The following is a 20000-nucleotide window of genomic DNA, read 5'->3' on the forward strand; positions in this document are numbered from 1 at the left end:
GACTAACAGGTCATTTTGACCGATTTTGAGATCGCAAAGTGCAATAACTCTCCCCGTGAAGGTCTCAGACATTTCCCCTTTCATGACTTTTCCTAAATACTCAAGACAAATGTTCTCGTTTTTTTCCCCTTTCTGAAACGTTTCTTAAGTATGAAATAATATACCATTATACCACTTTGACTGTTAGTTATCGGTCATAAACACAGGTCTCACCCATTCCTCCTCTTCCCATAAGCAAGGAGAGAATGTCACACCTTTTGCGCTCCCCATTTGAGAGGTCAATTGAAATGCTAATTCACATTTGGAAGACAATAGAACCCCGTTGGCAGCAGGGGAGGAGGTGTTGCTCTCCTGGGCCAAAAGGGAGAGGATTTACCTGTAAATTTGACTGATAAATGCAGTTAGAGTGGAAGTGATTTTTTATTTCAGTCACCCGAGTGTTAAAAAAGAATTAGAGTCCGCACACCGGAAAAGTGTCTTGCTCGCCGTCCGTTTATTTTACATTTTGACCTGCATAGGGTCTTCATCAATAGGACTATGAAGACCCTGTACGGGTCAAAAGATAAACTAAATGAACTGGGAGAAGGTCACTCATGACTCACAGACACCATGACCAGTGTTGCAGTAGTCTTGGGTCGCGCGCCCCCGACGACCCATATCTTTTCTGATCCGGGGTCTCGCACCCCCCGAAGTTCACACCTCGGCAACTGTTTAACAAAGAAACTAGCCTATTTGCATATCAATAGACCTGTATAGTAGGTGTCGAGCGACGTTCGCGACCCCCCAAACATTGAATCACCACTGCACCACTGACCATGACCATCCTAAATCAGTATCCACAAAGACAATAAATAAAGGAAAGAAATGTAATAGTAATAATAATAACCACTGTCTACACAGCTATATAAATGTACCCTACATACACAGCATGTACACAAGTAAACATCATCTGTACAATATGAAACTGGCCTACTTCATGCTGGTGCATTGGCAGAGGTGGGAAGTAACAAAGTACAAAATACTTTGTTACTAAGTTTAATGCCAAGCCTGTTCTTTAATGTGTCAGTTTAATTAGATTTCTTGGAAGAAATCTTTATTTTTAGCCCCTACCGTTTAACTAAAATGTGTGTACTTTGTACTCCTGTACTGAACTGTGCTGCGTGAGCTTGGCAAGTCTGCAGTCTATTCCCTTGATACAATTATTGAAAGTGTGAGTGTGTGTGTGTGTGTGTGTGTGTGTGTGTGTGTGTGTGTGTGTGTGTGTGTGTGTGTGTGTGTGTGTGTGTGTGTGTGTGTGTGTGTGTGTGTGTGTGTGTGTGTGTGTGTGTCAGCTATATCCGTCTCTGTGTGAGCTGGCACATGTGCTGTCAGCGGACGGTCCTGTGAAGCAGAGGCTGGACTCCCTGGCTGGAGAACTGGCCAAGGCTGCTGACAAGGAGCTACAGGTACTGTACAGGGATGGATGATGACATACTGTATAACATGGGTCTTCAACAGGGGGTCAGGGACCCCTAGGGGGTCCTCAGAGTTACTACAGGGGGTCCTCCAAATCTTTGAGTGATAGCAAGTATTTTTATCCTTTTTCATATTAACCACTTGAACCCTAGTGTCCATAATCTGAGAACTTTAGCCAAAAATAGCAGATCTACAGATCGGCTATTTTTGACAAAGAGCTTTGGTGTAGAGGGGAAAAAGAGCAGACTAAGTACAGAGTGAAAGGTCAAGTTTATTAAGTATTGACAGTTCAAGTGGTTAAATATCTGAAAACACAAATTGACATGAATCCAAAATATACTGATGATTGTGCTGTCAAACAATGACACTATACCGAAGGTTATGGGGGTCCCTGCTTCATCTCTTTCAGCTAAGGTGTCCTTGGCCTGAAAACGTTGAAGACCCCTGCTGTATAATATTAGTGGTTCTCAACCTGGGGGTACTCACATTATTTTGGGGGGTCTCCAGATGATTAATGTGCAACATTGTTTTCTCACTCAACGGTAGACAAACCAGCATAAAGTTTAAGTGTATATGGAGGATATCTGCACGTTTCTAAAGTGACAATTTAAGGACTTTTTAATGCCTCTAAAATGACAAATGAAACATTGGACAAATTGTCAAATATTAGAAGCAGAAATTGTGAAAATGTGACTGAGTGTGACACAGGGGCAGTCATTTTTTTTTTCACTAAAATGTGATAAAGCCACAAAAGCATTTAATAAATATCAGGCTACATTTCACTTAAACACCAGACTGCATGTAAATAAGACTTTTCTTAATTAATGTGAGAGATCATGCAGGTCATTGCAGGTTAGAAATTTATTTAGAACTTGAATATCTCAAAAGTAGTATTTCAGCATGGCAACATTCTATAAGCCATATCTTCAAAACTGTTGGGTCAATCTCCACAACCAATATATCATTTTGTAGCTATGATAAAATGAAAACATGAAAATGAAAAAAATTCAATGACTAGCCGTCAGCCGCGCTGGGACACAAATAGCCGATCTACACAACAATCTACATTTTCACAATAGAACCGTGTTATACAAAATGTAATGCCTCAACTCTTAGTGCTCGTCAGGGTTCCCAGTTCAAATATGGTTATTTTGGGGGTCAAAAATAATTTCACTCTTTTGGGTCCCAAGCAAACATCTGATTTCTCTAATATATCAAGTGTAAACTGGATGGATGGATTACTGCAGGACAACAAAGAATTAACGCATGGGCCGCCACCATTCACTTACGTTTTATTTTGAAGAGCCCTGGCTGGAAGCCACGTGCGTGTGCATGATGTGTATTCTGACGATTCTAGGAAGGAGGTTGGTTTGTTTACAAACAGTCGCGAAACTAAAATCCTAACCGGGGCCGACCATCACGGAAGAGTGTAGCCGTGAAAAAGAGCGTTTTTTTGGACTTTTGGGTGTTATTTGCACCTTATTCAGAGATACAGCCGTTTTTATGTTACAGCATAGAATAGGAGTCAATGGAGAATAGACGCTCCATTTTGCTTCTGGCCACTTTGCATCATGACGTATGCACCAGCGTCTTTCACCAGCACACGCAGCAAGTGTCTGTTTACCTGGTTACCATGGTAACCCTTAACTCGTCTATGCACGAGTTAAGGAGAGCTTGGTAAGCGAGCTGAAGATGAAAATACCTTTCTATATCTGGCAAAATGAAGTGCGCACGTTGGGTGAATGACATGGATGAGTGCCTCATGGACGGAGGCAGGACAGTATAGGGGTGTAACAATCTAGTAACTGAATCAAAAAATCTATTTTAATTTGCAATGATCTACTATATCGTTTGCAAAAGCAAAATATTGTACCATTTTGGCTTTGTATCGTATCGTATCATTTTATAATCCGGTAATCAAATCGTTTTGCAATGCAAATAATTGATTGCATGGAAACTAAGTATTTGTGCCTTGTATTTGGCAATTTTAAGAGGTACAATGAAAAAGAGGGTTCTAATTACCTTTCCATTCCATATAGCTACTCTTGGTCTATCGATAAATGTGTGTAATCTCTGTGTTCATGTCAAGGTGGGTTTGTCCACATGTGTTTAAATATAATGTCCATGTATTTGCTAGATAATCACAGCGTTTACTTTCATAATAATAGATTTATTTTTTACATTTTACACAGATTTCTTTGCTAAATAGTTACTATATCGATTTTAAATCATTGAATCGAATGGTATCGTATCGCCATGAATGAACCAATATCGTCCATGTATCGTATCGTTAACCATGTATCGTGATGCGTATCGTTGTTACAATGTACCGTTACACCCCTAGTACAGTACAGTAGAAACTTGGTTTTGCCGCTGCCTTTTGTATTGTCACACTTTTGGCCGTTTGTCCCAAGGTGATCTCGGAGTCCATGGTGTCCCTGTGTCGGGAGCTGTGTCCCATGTCGTCCTCGGCCGCCGAGAGACTCAACCCGCCTCTCTCCTCCATCTCCGAGCAAGTCTCCATCCCTCGCTCCGCCATCCGCACGGCCCTGATGGACAGAGCTGCCGAGGACGTCAACAGAGCCCTGGAGTAAGAAGGAGGGACAGTGGGTGAAATGGGTTCCATTTGCTTGGGGGGAATGGGGAGAGGAATCCATGCCTCTGCTTGTTTTAACCCATTTAGGCCTGAACGCAAATCGGTGTCTCTTTAGATTTGAACCACTTTATAGCCGGGGAGCCACAGGCCCAAAAGCTCAAAGAATAGGGTTTTACCTGTGACGTCATGACATACTTTTTATTTTGGTTTTTTCTATTCATTTGGTCATTAAGGTACACAGAATGAGAGACCTGCTCTGCCGGAAACTCTGCGAAAAAAAGTTATGGCCATTTGTATATTCACTCCATCGACTTCAATATACAGGAAAGAAACACACCAAAAAAAAATATGCTTTAAGTAGCATGTGAGGGGTCAAACTAGGGGTTCTTGATGATTCTGAATCCATTGCAAGCATTTGTTTTGCATGAAAAACATTCCTTGGGCTAGGAAACAGACCAAAATAACGGTGAAAAGTGATGACTCATCACTTTTCACAGGTTTGAGAGGCTGAAATCTAGCCCAAGGAATGTTTTTCATGAAAAACAAATGCTTGCAATGGATTCAGAATCATCAAGAACCCCTAGTTTGACCCCTCACATGCTACTTTTTTTGGTGTGTTTTTTTCCAGTATAGTGAAGTCAATGGGAAACTTTTTTTCGCAGTGTTTCCGGCAGAGCATGCCTCTCATTCTGTGTACCTTATTGACCAAATGAATAGGAAAAACTAAAATTTGGAGTATGTCATGACATCACAGGTCTTCTCTCATTTTGGCACAGTGGCTCCCCGGCTATTAACCATTATTTTATGCTTTAACTGTTCAAAAATAGCAGATCTACAAGGTCGCTGCGAACTTGTATATCGCTGCGAACTTGTATATTTTTCAATATTTGTGCAAGTCTTTGAATACTTTGATACTAAATGTCTTCTAAATCAGTCGTTCTCAAACTTTTTCATGCCGAAGACCCCCAAAAGACATGAATTTGGCCACGGACCCACATCTCAAAATATGTTGTTCCAGCGACCGCCCAGAATCTAATATTTGAGTTACAAATGTTCGCTTTTAAAAAGATATATTCAAAGACATGCAAAACAAATCTAGATTTTTCAAAAATAGCAGATCTACAAGCTCACAGCAGTGCTGCGCTGTGAGCTTGTAGATCTGCTATTCATTTCATTAGTTAAAGCATTAAATAATTCTGGGCCTAAATGGGTCATTTTAATCGCCAGTGGTGGAGATATGTTTAATCCCTGGTCCCGGTCTGACTAAATTAAATGCATGCATTTGGGAAAAAGGTTTATATATTTTATATGTATGTTTTATAATAATATAAACATTTAGTAATTGAATAAAATAAAATAAAAAGTATGTGAACCACTCCGGCGTCCCTATTTTGGGCTGAGCTCCAAGCCAAGGTCACAACATGTTGCATGGTAACGTGTTGTGACCATGTAGATCTGCTATTTTCGCATAAAGTAGGGCTAAGGACTTAACTCATACAGTGCCGCCGGCCACAAGGGGCGCTAGAGTGCCAGAAATGTCTCTATAGACCTTCGCTCTAGCTTCCATCGACACTGTCCCAAGTGCCTTGGGATTTCACTCCAGCCAATGCTATGGGTGACGAGAGGAGGAAGCTAGCTGACACGTAGCCAAAATGCTAACCCATTTAGAAGCCCGATCTAAAGCTATTTCAGTCGCAAAAAACTTTTTCTTTGGGTCTGGGAACACAATCCGGAGAAAATCCTGTCTAAAGATGTGATTTATTATTGGAGTGGGCGGCGCGATGCGGCCGTTAGCGCGACTACGGCCCGTGTATGGCCGAGTGTTGGCCTGGACCATGGATGGACGTTTAGACCGGGGTTCGTTGAGGCCTCCGATTAAATAATTCATTTTATTAAATATCCCGAACTACTGTAGTTCGGGATAGGCACCCTGGAATACGTCGCGCCGCCGACAGTATATATTGAGTTTTTTTTGGGGGGCTCTAAACTTTATTTTAAACCATTTTCAATGGAATAAATCGTCGGACCATCTAGCGTCTCTCGTTGGCTAGCGCTGGACGAGCAAGGACCACCCACGTTGCTCCAAGCAGCTCGGGGTAAGTAAAATAGCAAAAATAATATTGTATTGGATTGAAATAAAGCCGAACTTGTTCGGGATAGGCACTTATAGGGTTAAGAAAAGCTCTTTGCAAATCACTCTCTCACTATCTGTCTTTCTCTCTCTGTGTCTCTCAGGGAAGTGAAGTTGTCTGTGGTCTCCTATCTGACCAACTCCATAGTGGATCAGATCCTACAAGAGCTCTACACCACTCATAAAACACTGGTACTGGGAATATCTGGTTACTGCATGCCTCCTCCTATAGTACAGTACATACCCCATAGGGATGTCAGGTTGGAAGTGATTATATTTAGTTTGGTGTATGAAGCGCTTATTCAGGACTCCGTCTTGGACTGTCTCTCTGTCAGTCAGAACCGACGTACCGGTACTGACACATTTCCACATGCATGAGTGATATTACTCCCTCTCCCTGCTGCAAACACCAGGTGATGTACCATTTTCTTGTTCTGCTTTCAAGATGCTGAAATTCAACATGTGTCGCCCCTCCCCTCCATTATTTCACATTTTATTGCTGAGTGTGATCATTTTCGTCCCATTTAATTTTTTGTTTTCCCAAATGTGTCAGTAAAAATATTCAATTAGTTGCTACTTTCCTACTGCGTTTCCTCTGGTAATCTATGTTATTTAAATAACTTACTTGAGGGAATAAACTCTCCTGGTGAGAGAGATATTGATAGTGTTAGGAACGGGTGTTGACAGCCAATATCACCAACATTTAAAAATGAATGTGAACGGGTATAACATCGTTTTGTAACTTGATAAACCCACACCTTGACTATGGAGGTGTAGTTAAGGCCGGATAATTCAACTGAAATGGAAAGAATGTCACTGCCAAACACAATAGATCAGTGGTTTTAACAGGGGGTCCAGGACAGGGACCCCGGCCTAGGGGGTCCTCAGAGTTACTCCAGAGAGGCCGCCAAATCTTTGTGTGATAGGATTTTTTTTTTTTTTACATGGACCACTTGAACCTTACAAACTAGCATCCCTGAGGAGAGCTTTAGATGAAAATAGCAGATCTACAAGCTCACAACTTCTTGCGCTGCGAAACCTCTGTTCGCCAAAGAGGTTTGGTGTAGAGGCCAAAAAGAGCAGACCATGTACAGAGCTAGTGAAGACGGTTTTAGTGGTTAAATGTCTGAAAATACACACGAATCCAACACTATCATTGCTGTCAAACACGTCTATCAAGCTATCTATGAAATCTATTAAAATATCAGTGCTTCATGTCGCTCTCAGCTAGAGGTCCTTGGCCTGAAAAACGTTGGAAGACCCCTGCTCTAGATGCAAATTTGATTCACACTTGACCTTGACCCAAAACATTGGCTTTACGTCTATATTAAATAAGCGTTGCATCAGAGCTAGAGCTACTGTATGGAGTGTGTGGCAGCATAATTCTTTTCTCTTGAGATCACTTTTTGACAGCTGAACGCCTGGGAGAGAGAGGCTGCCTGCCGACAATCTGACAGTGTGACACACGCGCACACATACAGTACACACACCAAGTCATAATAGGCACAAGCTGACACACGGCATACTGTACAGCAGGGTTCCCCAATAGGCGGCCCACGGGCCATTTGCGGCCCGCGGGGGGCTACTGTCTGGCCCCCACCAACCCCAGTAATAATGGTGGTATAAGAGCAGCAACAACACTAGTATATCGTCGTTGTCGGGTGGAAACCTCTGTCTCAAAATGTGTACGTTCTTTCGCAAGCCCTGCTTCATCAAACAAGGCCGTCGCACAAAAGTAGTGAAAACAGCCGATCTACAAGCACACAACGCCTCGCACCGCGAGGCGTTGTGTGCTTGTAGATAGGCTGTTTTCACTAGTTTAAGTCGTTTTTAAAACGATAAATGCAAAACGAACAGTTTTGGACTTACAATATTTTCACCCGACAACGACGATATCTGAACTGTCGCTGGAGTAGCGGGAATGCCACCGTCGCCACCCAGCAATGTTGTGGCCCTCGGCTTGGTACCTTAGACATTATTTGGCCCTTGGGGGAAACTAAATGGGGAACCCTGCTGTACAGCAGTGTTTCTCAATCTTTTTTGGCTTGAGTACCCCCTTTCCCTGATTTCTGAATCCTAGTACCCCCTTTACCCTGCAACAACATTTTGCTTATAAAACTGTTATTAAAATATAAATAAATTGTGTTACAGTATATGATGCTATTTCAAGAATATAGAATCACAAATAAGGAATGGAGTGAAAGAGTTTCCAACGGTTTTCATGTCAATAACTTCAATACATTACAAACAACTTTAAAACACATCTCAGTTGCCTGGTACCATGTCATTTGGGTTAGCAACTCAGGCTCATATCAAGTTTCTCCATTTGTCATCATTAAACATAACAGTTCATGTTTTCCCCTCCTAATTCAATGGTAGTCAATTATTTAACTATGAACAATATTAGCATGATTTATACTTTCTATTCTTTTTTGGGGGACAATTTCCGAGTACCGCCTGCAGTACCTCCGCGAACCCCTAGGGGTACACGTACCCCCATTTGAGAAACACTGCTGTACCGTACATTGATTGCACATGCACAAAGATATGATTCCCTACCATTGTGTGGGGGTTGTTCAGAAAAGGACATTGTACAAAAATAATTTAATTTGTTACTGGCCCTATTATTGTAAGTATAATTTAAAATGTCCCTTTTTCAAATTGAATATTTTAATTGCATATTATCAATCATGGGCTATTGGTTATTTGTTTAGGTTAATACAAAATTTCACCCCACTGGTCCCCGAGGCCTAGTGCTTAAAAGCCTTTAATTCCACCCATGAGCTGACCGTGGATCTTTCACATGTGCTCTGTGCACAAAATCAATCCCTAATCGCTATATAGTGCACTAAATAGTGATTATGCCATTTTGCAGTGGGGTCCCATTGTATAGAGTAGAGTTCCCTCTACAGTGGCTTCATCTTATCCCACTATGCATCGTGAAAAGTAGGGTACAACTGATACTATTTCAAACCCTATACCATCATGCATTGCGCTGAAAGTAAGATGCCAACATTTATCTGGCATGAGTCAGCGATTGCAGTACGTCCTTAATGGAGATCTGAGTTGTTTTCTTAGTCGATCAGTTCACTATTCCTCTACATAGAACTCCTTACAGCATACATGGGCAACTGGCGGCCCGGGGGCCACATGCGGCCCCCACCTTCACTTAATGCGGCCCGCAGGTTAATACTGGAATACCGATATATTATTGATTTCAGCTGTTATAATTCCAAACATGACCTGCTTTAATTCCTTCAGTCTATATTAGTAGCTTAATGACTAGTATTAAAATGTTTTTTTTTATGTCCAATGTATTTATTTGTATAAGTTCATAAAGTTAACATGAGTATATAATTAAACATGTTTGAAATTAATTCAAAATGTTACATTTCTCAAAACGCATTGCGCTGCGATGCGTTTTGAGCTTGTAGATCTGCTATTTTTGCTTCTTTTGTGTGAGATACTAGAATGACAAAGTAGGATGTAGCAATATGCAATGTGGCCCTCTGGAGTGAAGGTGGAAATATAGTGGCCCTCCCCATAATCAAAGTTGCCCACCCCTGCCCTACAGTATGTGGGGAGCAGTGGTGTAAAGTAACTAAGTACATTTACTTAAGTACTGTACTTAAGTACAGTTTTTAGGTATTTGTACTTTACTTGAGTAGTTCCAGTTTTCAGTACTTTTACTTCTACTCCACTACATCTCGGATCCAAATGTTGTACTTTTACTCCACTACAATTATTTGAAAACTTTAGTTACTTTGCAGATGATTATATTATAAAACATACATTAACACACTTTAGCCCTATTCTATACCAGGCTATTTGAAAATAGCCGATCTACTAGCTCACAACGTGACGCATCGCGACGCGTTGTGAGCTTGTAGATCTGCTATTTTCAAACATTTTGTACTTTTACTTTTACTACTTTAAGTACATTTTGATGCCAATACTTTTGTACTTTTACTCAGGTACATTTTGAATTCTACTTGTTAGGGTGCCCTCACACCAAAATAGCGACCTTAAGCAACGCTATGGCAACGGCAGATGACAACGGTTTGATTGATTGAAGACTTTATTAGAAGTTTGCATAGGAAAAGGTACAGTTTCATGACGGTACAGTTCACTGGTACAAGGTCTACTAAAAGGAGATCCATGAAAAGACTAAGCTTATTTCCACTGGAAACCATTGAAGTATCTCATATAACATTGAATGACAGACAGATAGAACACAGTACTATGCAGTAGATATGTAAAGAAAAACAAAACAAAGACAGTAATTCTTAAACAAACAGTATATACAAAGAAGGGGCAGGGGAGGGTAGGGTTGGGGCTAGGTTCATTATTACCAGTTGCGAACGGCTGCTGCCTGTAAGTGGCTTTTCAGGGCAATTTTAAAGGATGCAAGTGATCCACACTCCTTTATGGCCTTCGGTAAGGCTTTCCACATTTTGGTGGTATAGCAGAAAAAAGAGTTTGACCCTTTGTTGGTTTTGACTCTGGGTTGAAAGTGATCTGTGGCGCTGCCTCTGGTGTTGTAATTATGGACATCCTTAATGTTAATCGGTAATCCTTAATGTTAATCGGTAATCGGAAATGATCCGCGCTCGATAGATAAACCAGCCGTCGCCGCAGCCGTCTCTACTACGGCAGAAGGTCCCTTCCCACGTAGCACCTACTCCGTCTGCTGCGTGTACGCGTCGCCATGGGAACCAAAGCGTTCAGTGAAAGGGGTGGGAACCCGTCGCTGCCGAGGCTTTGCTTAACCATTTTTATCGCTACGGCGATTACGTCATAGCAGCTGTAGTCCGCCTGGCGTTGCCGTCCTGAAAATTATCTAGCTTAAACTCGCTATTACCTAGAGTGGAATCCGCCAATGCATTTCAATGAGAATGGAGCTTTTTTTGCCAGTAGAGGATTTCTGCAAAAACGATCCATTCTCATTGAAATGCATTGGCGGATTCCACTCTCATAGGTATTTTGGTGTGAGGGCACCCTAACAGAGTACTTCTACAATGCAGTATTGATACTTTTACTTAAGTAGAAAATGTGAGTACTTTTTCCACCACTGGTGGGGAGTTAGGGCGTAGTGAATGAGTGATTTTTTTTGGACACAGCCTCTGTCTGCGTGCTCACCATAAAGCTATATCGTATATAATATATACATGTAATGCAACTTAAAAGTAGGGTAAGTGATATTTGTTGGTTAAAACAAAACTGTTTACAGTGTCGTTAAAAAGTGAAGCTCAATATTCTGAGAGTAAATATTGCTGTAGTGTTTGTTCAGTAGCGTGGGTCTCCTAGTCTCTCCACAGGGAGACCCCTATTACTGTACAAACACTCTATATCAATGATTGCTATGGGCATGTAAAGCTTTTAACACATTTGCTGCCAGGATTTTTGTAATTTAGTCTAAAAGTTCTGCGTCTTAGTATCTTTATTTAATAAGCGTATTAATATCGCTGTTGTCTAACCATTGATCGCTACCCGGTTGCTAGGAGTTGCTAGGAGACAAAATAACCCGGAAACAAAACATCAGTTGAAGAAACACGCTTTCCTCCAGTTTTAGCCAATCTACAAATCTTCACAATTGTTTTTCATTTTTGACAATGTTGGCCTAAAATGACTTGCCCAAAATAGGAACTAGGCTGGTTAAAAGGAGATTGACTGTTGCAGTGTCCAGGGTCCGGCGGTACCAGTATGAATTATTTATTTCCCAACCTGGGGGCGTTCATTGTTGAAACACGTATGCGTGAGCAGTCGTCCCTTTCGGCTACGGGATGTAGTATACAGTATACTCTGTTGGCCTTACAAACTAGCTAATCGCAGAGCAATTTTCCCTGCAGGCTATGAGAAATAAAAAAAGGCATGAAAGAATGAAACAGCCTTGAAGCCTGTATTTCACCATCCCAAAATGTAAGCTGTTTAATTTGAATTTTTGTGTAAACACCGGAGAAGCAGAGTTTGGGCTATGGGATCTGTCGGCATGGTTACAGCCCCGTAGGCTATGGGATCTAGCCACTGCCTAGGCTTACACACACACACACGCACGCACGCACGCACGCACGCAAGCACGCACACACACACACACACACACACACACACACACACACACACACACACAGCCAGGGAACGTCTGGAGGACAGACAAACGCTGCCTGCAAACTTATAAAGGACTGTTTTATGAGCGAGAGGCCACTTTGGATATCGTCTCCATACTGTAGTGTAGCACTAGCACGCATATTGACGAGTTCAAATACTTTAGAACAGGGGTTTTCAAAGTGGGTGACGGGGCACCCTGGGGTGCCGTGACATCAGTCCAGGGGTGCCGCGAGATCATTTGATAATATTTGGAATATATTTGAACACACAATTTTAAACTTGAAGTACAAAGTTATTTTCAGTCAGTTCTAACCAAAATGGCTATTATCTCAATTCTCAACGTTTTCCTCGCAACATAATCACTAAAATATCGTCACTGTCGGGCAGAAACCTCGTATCTCCTCTCAAATGTGTACGTCTTTTGGTAAAGCAAAGCCCTGCATCATAATACAAGACCGTCGCACAAAACTAGTGAAAACAGCCGATCTACAAGCACACAACGCCTCGCGATGTGCTTGTAGATCTGCTGTTTTCACTAGTTTAGTACATTTTATAGACGATAAATACAAAACGAACAGTTTTGGACATAGAAGGTTTCCACCCGACAACGACGATATGCTACAAATGTAAGGTGCTGAGGGTGAACATTATAATGTAGGGGTGCCTCGGATTAAACAAATATTTAAGGGGTGCCCTGAGACAAAACAGTTTGGGAACCCCTGCTTTAGAATATACAGACATCATATTGTTGCTGTCAGGCCAAAACCAGCTAACAACATTTTTTTAGGTTTTAGGTTTAGTTTATTTATTTATTTATTTTTCATAATTCAGTACTATTGAACACCCTTTACGTCTGTGTCTTGATTTAAAAAAAAATATTGAAGCTATGGAAAGTAGTCAAAAACTCCTCTGGATCCTCACACTTTCTGCCAAACCAGCTAACTCCACCTGTTTGGCCCACTTGTTTTTCATAAATCTGCTATACGTCTGTGTGTTGGTTAAAAATATTCCTCCTAACACCACTTAAGCTCGATGTTTTCTCATTTTCTGGAAAATGTACATTTTGGAGTTGGTTGGTTTTGGCCCGACAGCATAGATATACTGCATCTCTATCTCATAAATGTCTCATCATCAGTAGCAGTACTAAGCCGTTTCTGTTTGTGCAGTATTGTACTTAAAGCTATACTGTGTAAGTTGCTAAACTAGTGGTCAGTAGCGGTATTGCTTTTTTCGGACGTTTTTCGCCCGGAGTCATCGCGGACCACCAGAGCGGCGTCGCAAACCACCGCGACCGATACAAATCCGTAGAGGGGTAGAAGTCATTTTCTGGTCAGGATTTGGGGATTAAAGCCCGTATCAGAGTGTACGGTGGAGACCTATCCACCGCAAATTTGAGGTGGAAAGCTTTCCACCTCAAGTCAGAAAATAAGTGCAGGCCATCATAGTCACGGCCCACGGTGAAGTCCTTTACCCTGTCTAGACCGATTCAGGTCGACCAATCAGTGAACGGGGTGTAGAGCCTGTCTGTCTGATAGTAAAAACAGAGAGATGTGTTGGGACTCACGGTGGAAAGCTCTACACCGTGAGGAATGATGTAACGTTGTAGTTTCATGACTCAAAAAGACTCGAAAAGACTACACCGCGGTGTAAAGCCTTCCACCGCGGACCCGACTATGATACGGGCTTAAGAGGTTAAGAATCCTTCACCATCGTAAACACTGTAGCTGAGGGAGACTACTTCCTGAAGAGACGGCAGATACGCTGTGATTGGCCGGTAGTGTATCATGTGTGTATGATCCGCGATGTGATTGGCCAACGTATACACAACTTATACAGATGATGCAGATGGCGTAATTTTGCCGCGAAATCCGGTCCCCGGCCAGGATCATAGAAAACATTTAAAGAGAAGGCTTTAGAAGTTGAAAATAACGGCGTGGGTGTTCTAAAACTTTAGCGATTTAACAGTTAGGACAATTTTAAGATTTGTTTTATAAAAACAGTTACATGGTATAACTTTAATTCATAAATAATTAAATATTTCTTTTTTGGATAGAAATGAGTGGCCGTGGTGTCGAATAGGATATGAATTCAGCACTAGTTTTATCTTTTGTGCAACAAAGCTTTATTTAGTAAGAGCAAAGCAATGTCTCTGGGCTTACAAATGGCTTGACCGAGGGAGAGGCTTTACTGTTACCAACAGAATGGAGTGGAGCAGACGAAGGGATTCAAACTCTACAAAAAAAAAGAAAACTGATGACAATGGGGATCCCTGGAGGCTCAGCTAAGCCAGTGTCTGTGCCACGCAAGTGTGGTGTCCTTGGCTTGAATAGAGCTCGGTCTGTATTGCATACCTCTTGGCGCTCCTCTCTCCTACCTCTAACTCTGTCTATTCTATGCTCTAATAAAAAGCAGGAATGCTTCACTATGCAGTATTCTGGAAGAAAATGACTTTTGCCTCTCGTAGCCTTGCACGCTTTGTCGTCATAAAGGCTCCCATCAGTGGAGGGAATGCATGTTAGTCATGCCGTGACTCTGCAGGCAGTGATGGGAAAAATATGTGTTTTACTTCAGTAAAAGTATCAATACTGCAATGTAGAAATGCTCCGTTAGGGTGCCCTCACACCAAAATACCTAGAGTGGAATCCGCCAATGCATTTCAATGAGAATGGAGCGTTTTTTGCCAGTAGAGGATTTCTGTCTCATTGAAATGCATTGGCGGATTCCACTCTAGGTATTTTGGTGTGAGGGCACCCTTACAAGTAAAAGTCTGGAATTCAAAATGTACAAAAAGTAAAAGTACAAAATGTTTGAAAATAGCTGATCCACAAGCTTTTTGAGATTGTAGATCAGCTATTTTCAAATAGCGAATTGGGCTAAAGTGGATTAATGTATGTTTTATAATATAATCATTTATATCTGCAAAAGTAACTAAAGTTTTCAAATAATTGTAAGTGGAGTGAAAGTACAATATTTGGATCCGAGAGTAGAAGTAAATACTGAAAACTGGAAATACTTAAAGTGGGAGGGACACGCGACCAAGTTTAACATTATGCTACAGTAGGTCACCTGGTCTTTCTACAAACGCTCTGAAAACGGAACGAGTGACTGCGTAGTATATACTTCCTCACAAAGTAGACGATCTACAAGCTCACAACTGTGAGCTTGTAAATCGTTTATTTTCTGTCACGACCACACACACCCACACACACACCAATCTGGGAACCCAGATCAAAGAAAGGGCGACGCCCACTCGGTCTGTCTCTCTTCCTTTGAAGCGTAGCGACTCTGAGGCTGTCTCGAGAGATTACACACACACAAACACGTTGTGTTGGGGGGGGGGGGAGAGGTCACTCGTGCGGAACAGTCAAGAGCTCCACCGACGCTCCGGTTGCTTGAGACCGACTAGAGAGCTGGACAGTACTTAAGTACAGGGGACGTCACAAGGGGTGGGAAAGTGGGACTGAGTTACTAGGGCCCAAGGTGGAGGGGCCCTAGTAACTTTTGCTATTGAAAAATAGCAGATATACAAGCTCACAGCGCGGCACCGAGTGCCGCGCTGCGAGCTTGTAGATCTGCTATTTTTGAAAAGTTGTGAAAATGTGCGCAAATCTTTGAATATATGTATTTTTCAAGTGAACATTTGTAACTCAAATTTTGCTTCTGGGGGGTCCTTGGAACTAAATATTTTGAGATGGGGGGTCCTTCACATGAAAAAGTTTGAGCATCACTGACATATGGAAACATAGGTTTCTTGGCACACATTTTCACGATTTTTCAAAAATAGCAGATCTACAAGCTCGCAGCGCGGCACTCGGTGCCGCGCTGTGAGCTTGTATATCTGCTATTTTTCAATAGTTAACATTAATGGGGGGCCCGCAGTGAATCCTTGTACCCAGGGCCCAGAATTTGGTGTGACGCCCCTGCTTAAGTAAATCTACTTAGTTGCTTTCTGCGGGCCAGTGCTTCGTTTTGAGCCACTGCAGGATCCTGGCCAACGTCTTTACGACCTGGCTGGACCTCCGCTGTGCCAGCTGCATTTCAGAACCTGGACAAAAGCTGGGCACCGTGGCCAAAACGGGAAGATTTAATGGTTATTGATTTTGAACGGGGTAGAATAGCTGCTGTACAGTGTATCGAGGAAAAGATTGTGTGCCACGTTCAGTTTTAATGGTTAACAGTATAACATTTATGTGAACTGTCATAAAAATGAGCAGCTGTGAGGAGAATGACAATCGGGCAGTGCTCCTGTGCCTTTGCGGTTTCGCTCAGTTGTGTAGGAACTGACTGGCCTACATGCTTAACCACTTTCAACCCATTAACGTAACCACTTGAACCATTATTTTGAGCTTGTACTGAGGATCTGCATTTTTTTTTTTTGAAACGTGAACATTTGTGCAATATCTGAATATATTTCAAATGTTTAACTCGTGTCTTTGCTTCTGCGGGGGGAGGGGGGCGGGGTCTCATATTTTGAGATAGGGGTCTGCAGTCAAATACATATAATTCTAGGGGTCCTTGACATTAAAAGCTTTGAGCACCAGAGACATATTTTTTCAGAATTTAGAAATGTTTAGGTCTTAATGGGATAACCTTGTGTCCCTAGTCATTATAGGCAAAATATAATGCAAATAGCAGACATACAAGTTCACTTTGTGACACGTGAGTGAGCATGTAGATTGGCTAATGTCACTATTTGTCATATACAATATTATCGGGCTTAAGCGTTTAAAATTGAGGTGCAAACTGTAAAGTATTACCACCATGGAAAGCTTACACTGTGTGCTGTATGTATTTATCAAACGTGCCCATATAGAGCATCGCAGTGAGGAGTCGGAAGTAAACGGCCCATTCTTTTACCCCATAGGGGATTTCATTATCAGCCATACAATCGTAACAATTCAATGAACACTTACCAGTAGGCTTGTGGTTGTAAAATGGTTCTATATGCTCCTGTAGAACCCCCGAGTAAGTATGCAATCACTCTAGTTCTGGTAAAAACATGTTTTAATAAAGATCGCACGGAGAAGAACTGCATTACCCATACTGCTAAAAATTTACATCTGGTGAAATCGACGTCTATGATTGGTGGAACTTCTTCTTCTTTTGTGTATCTTGCGGTTACCACGGAAGTAGCTACTGCCCCCGGTCTGCCTGGCGGATTATTGCACTTCAACAGAACTCTGTGAGCGAGTGTCTTTCTTTTACAAATATGATGCACTATTTTAAAGATCCCGATAAGAGCGTCCACAGAGATGGAAATTCACTAAATGTCAGGCTATATGCTGGCCTGGATAACTAAACTGAGCGTGATTTAAGGGATATATTTCATTGAATAAGTGTCATTCGCAATGCATGCTGGGAGTGTAGTTTCTGCAATTTTGAAAATAATCATGTACACAGTCTTGTACCCTGCCCTTTTTTTCAGCTTTCTAATTAATCTAATTATTATCATGATTCCTCACAAGCCGGGGTGGCTTTGTCAGAGGCCTAAAAGACGTTAAATAAATACTTTATGAAATGTCTATGGAAGAAATTAATGGGGAAAATGTTTCCGACACCAGAGTGAGGACGGGCTGGGGCTTCAACTGCGATGCTCTATTGTGTTCAAATGAAGTTGGTTCCAAACAAAATTATTATAATTTGCAGAATTAATATGAAAGTTTGCCTTCTGATATTGAAAGAAATGTGTTCCAATTAGTTTTTAATCTTTGTTGGATCTCTCATGCAAGTGTTTCCGTCTACCGTCTCACTCAAACATGCCTTGGATATATTGATCAAAAAGGACTTGGAGAACCTGCTTGTGTTGGAAGGAGATGTAAATTAGTTAAATTAGTTCTGATGCCAAAATTAGGGATGTCCCGATACCACTTTTTTGCTGACCGAGTACGAGTACAAGTACTTCATTGTGAGTACTCGCCGATACCGAGTACCGATACGAGTACAATTAATAATACAAAACAATGTGTTGTCATCCTCACAAATCTTAAAATTAGGGATGTTCCTAGCGACTAATTTCACTGACATGTACACGACAATTTTGAAACCTATTCGGATAACCGAAAATTAATTGATGAATTTATTTATTGACATTAACAAGCAGAAAATAGCCAAAATCTAGCACATTTCAATCTATTAGGCTAAACTTCATTTGAAAAAGATATCAAGAGTATATGAAAGCCTTTTAATAATGTTTATACTATTGGAATCTGCTCCAAAATAATTGATTACATCACCAGTGAAAGACGTAAAACTAGGGCAAGTACCAATTAACTCCCCAGCACAGCGCACAGCAGCGCAGCTGGACTGACAGGACTCTCGTTAAGCGACCTCTCTCATCACTGTTAGGCCTACTTTAAACCATTATTTATGGCATTCGCAGCCAACTTATGACTGAGACTACTTTCTCCATGTTCTCAAAATCTCACCTGAAAATGGATTATTCTTCAGATGAGCGGATCACACTGATGCAACAGGCTCGAGCCGAGCTGCCGAGGTAATGAGTGAGTGATTCACATCCAGTCGCCTTTTTTGGATTTGATTTCTCCATCAAAGGCAAAGCACTCAGACAAACTTTGCATCGTAGCAAGTTTTAAGATTAATGAATGATGAATGATGCTGCTAAATAACTCAATGTAGCCCTACTCATGTTGAACAGCAGAAAGACAGACAGACAGCCTGCTGCCGCTGAATGCCAGCGTTCGCTCCGTTCACTCATTGCCAAGGGTGTCGCACCAAATTCTGGGCCCTGGGTACAAGGATTCACTGCTGGCCCCCCATGAATGTTCTTCATGGGGTATTAAAAAATAGCAGCTCTGCAAGATTGCAGTGCGGCCCTGTGAGCTTGCATATCTGCTATTTTTCAATAGCAAAAGTATAAAAATAATTAAGGCCCTGGCTTTCACCTTGAGCCCTAGTAACTCAGTCCCACTTTTCTCCCCCTTGTGACGCCCCTGCTTGGTATCGGACGCTGGCGTGAAAAGTATCGGGCGAGTACGAGTACTGCAAAATAGGGTTGTATCGGGCAGAGTACCGATACCGCGAGTACCGATACCGCAACCCTAGCCAAAATCACCCAAATTCATCGTCCAATATTCTAATGACTATGGCTAAGCACCAGGCCCAGACTGCCGTTTAAGCTTTGATACTCCTTGTATGTGGATGATATCGTGTTAGCTGCGCTAGCGTATTATGAAACCTAGTTTATACTTGGCCAGTTTATACTTGGCGGTGGCTCTTTCCAAAAATAACCGATGTTAAACTGAAACATTTAACACCTGCCACCTCAGCGGAGGCACACAACAGGGTTCGATTTCATTTGTTGGGGGGGATGGGAGAAATCCACGTCTATATTCACTTGTTGTTGTGTAGCAACAAGTACCCCCCCTTGTTTCTTTTAGAATTGGAACCCTGCTTGCTCATATGATGGTGGCTTTCAGGGGCGTCACCAGGGGTAGGAAAGTGGGACTGAGTTACCAGGGCCCAAGGTGGAGGGGCCCTAGTAACTTTAGCTATTGAAAAATAGCAGATATACAAGCTCACAGCGCGGCACCGAGTGCCGCGCTGCGAGCTTATAGATCTGCTATTTTTGAAAAGTCGTGAAACTGTGCGCAAATCTTTGAATATATGTATTTTTTAAGTGAACAAAATTTGCTTCTGGGGGGTCCCTGGAACTAAATATTTTGAGATGGGGGGTCCTTCACATGAAAAAGTTTG

General features: G+C 41.8%; 1 protein-coding gene across 1 annotated transcript in view; it reads left to right on the plus strand.

Annotated features, from left to right (window-relative positions):
• The window catches only part of carmil3 (capping protein regulator and myosin 1 linker 3), a gene marked incomplete at both ends in the record, with an annotated part of 164880 nt that overhangs the window by 124801 nt on the left and 20079 nt on the right, over window positions 1-20000 (plus strand). Inside the window, 3 exons of the mRNA XM_080725630.1 lie at window positions 1332-1445; window positions 3870-4045; window positions 6287-6374. Of these exons, the coding sequence (XP_080581756.1) occupies window positions 1332-1445; window positions 3870-4045; window positions 6287-6374 (378 nt within the window). The remainder of the gene's footprint in view (window positions 1-1331; window positions 1446-3869; window positions 4046-6286; window positions 6375-20000) is intronic.

This window comes from Nannobrachium achirus (assembly GCF_963921795.1).
Source record: "Nannobrachium achirus genome assembly, chromosome: 5".
NCBI classification, from domain to species: Eukaryota; Metazoa; Chordata; class Actinopteri; order Myctophiformes; family Myctophidae; genus Nannobrachium; species Nannobrachium achirus.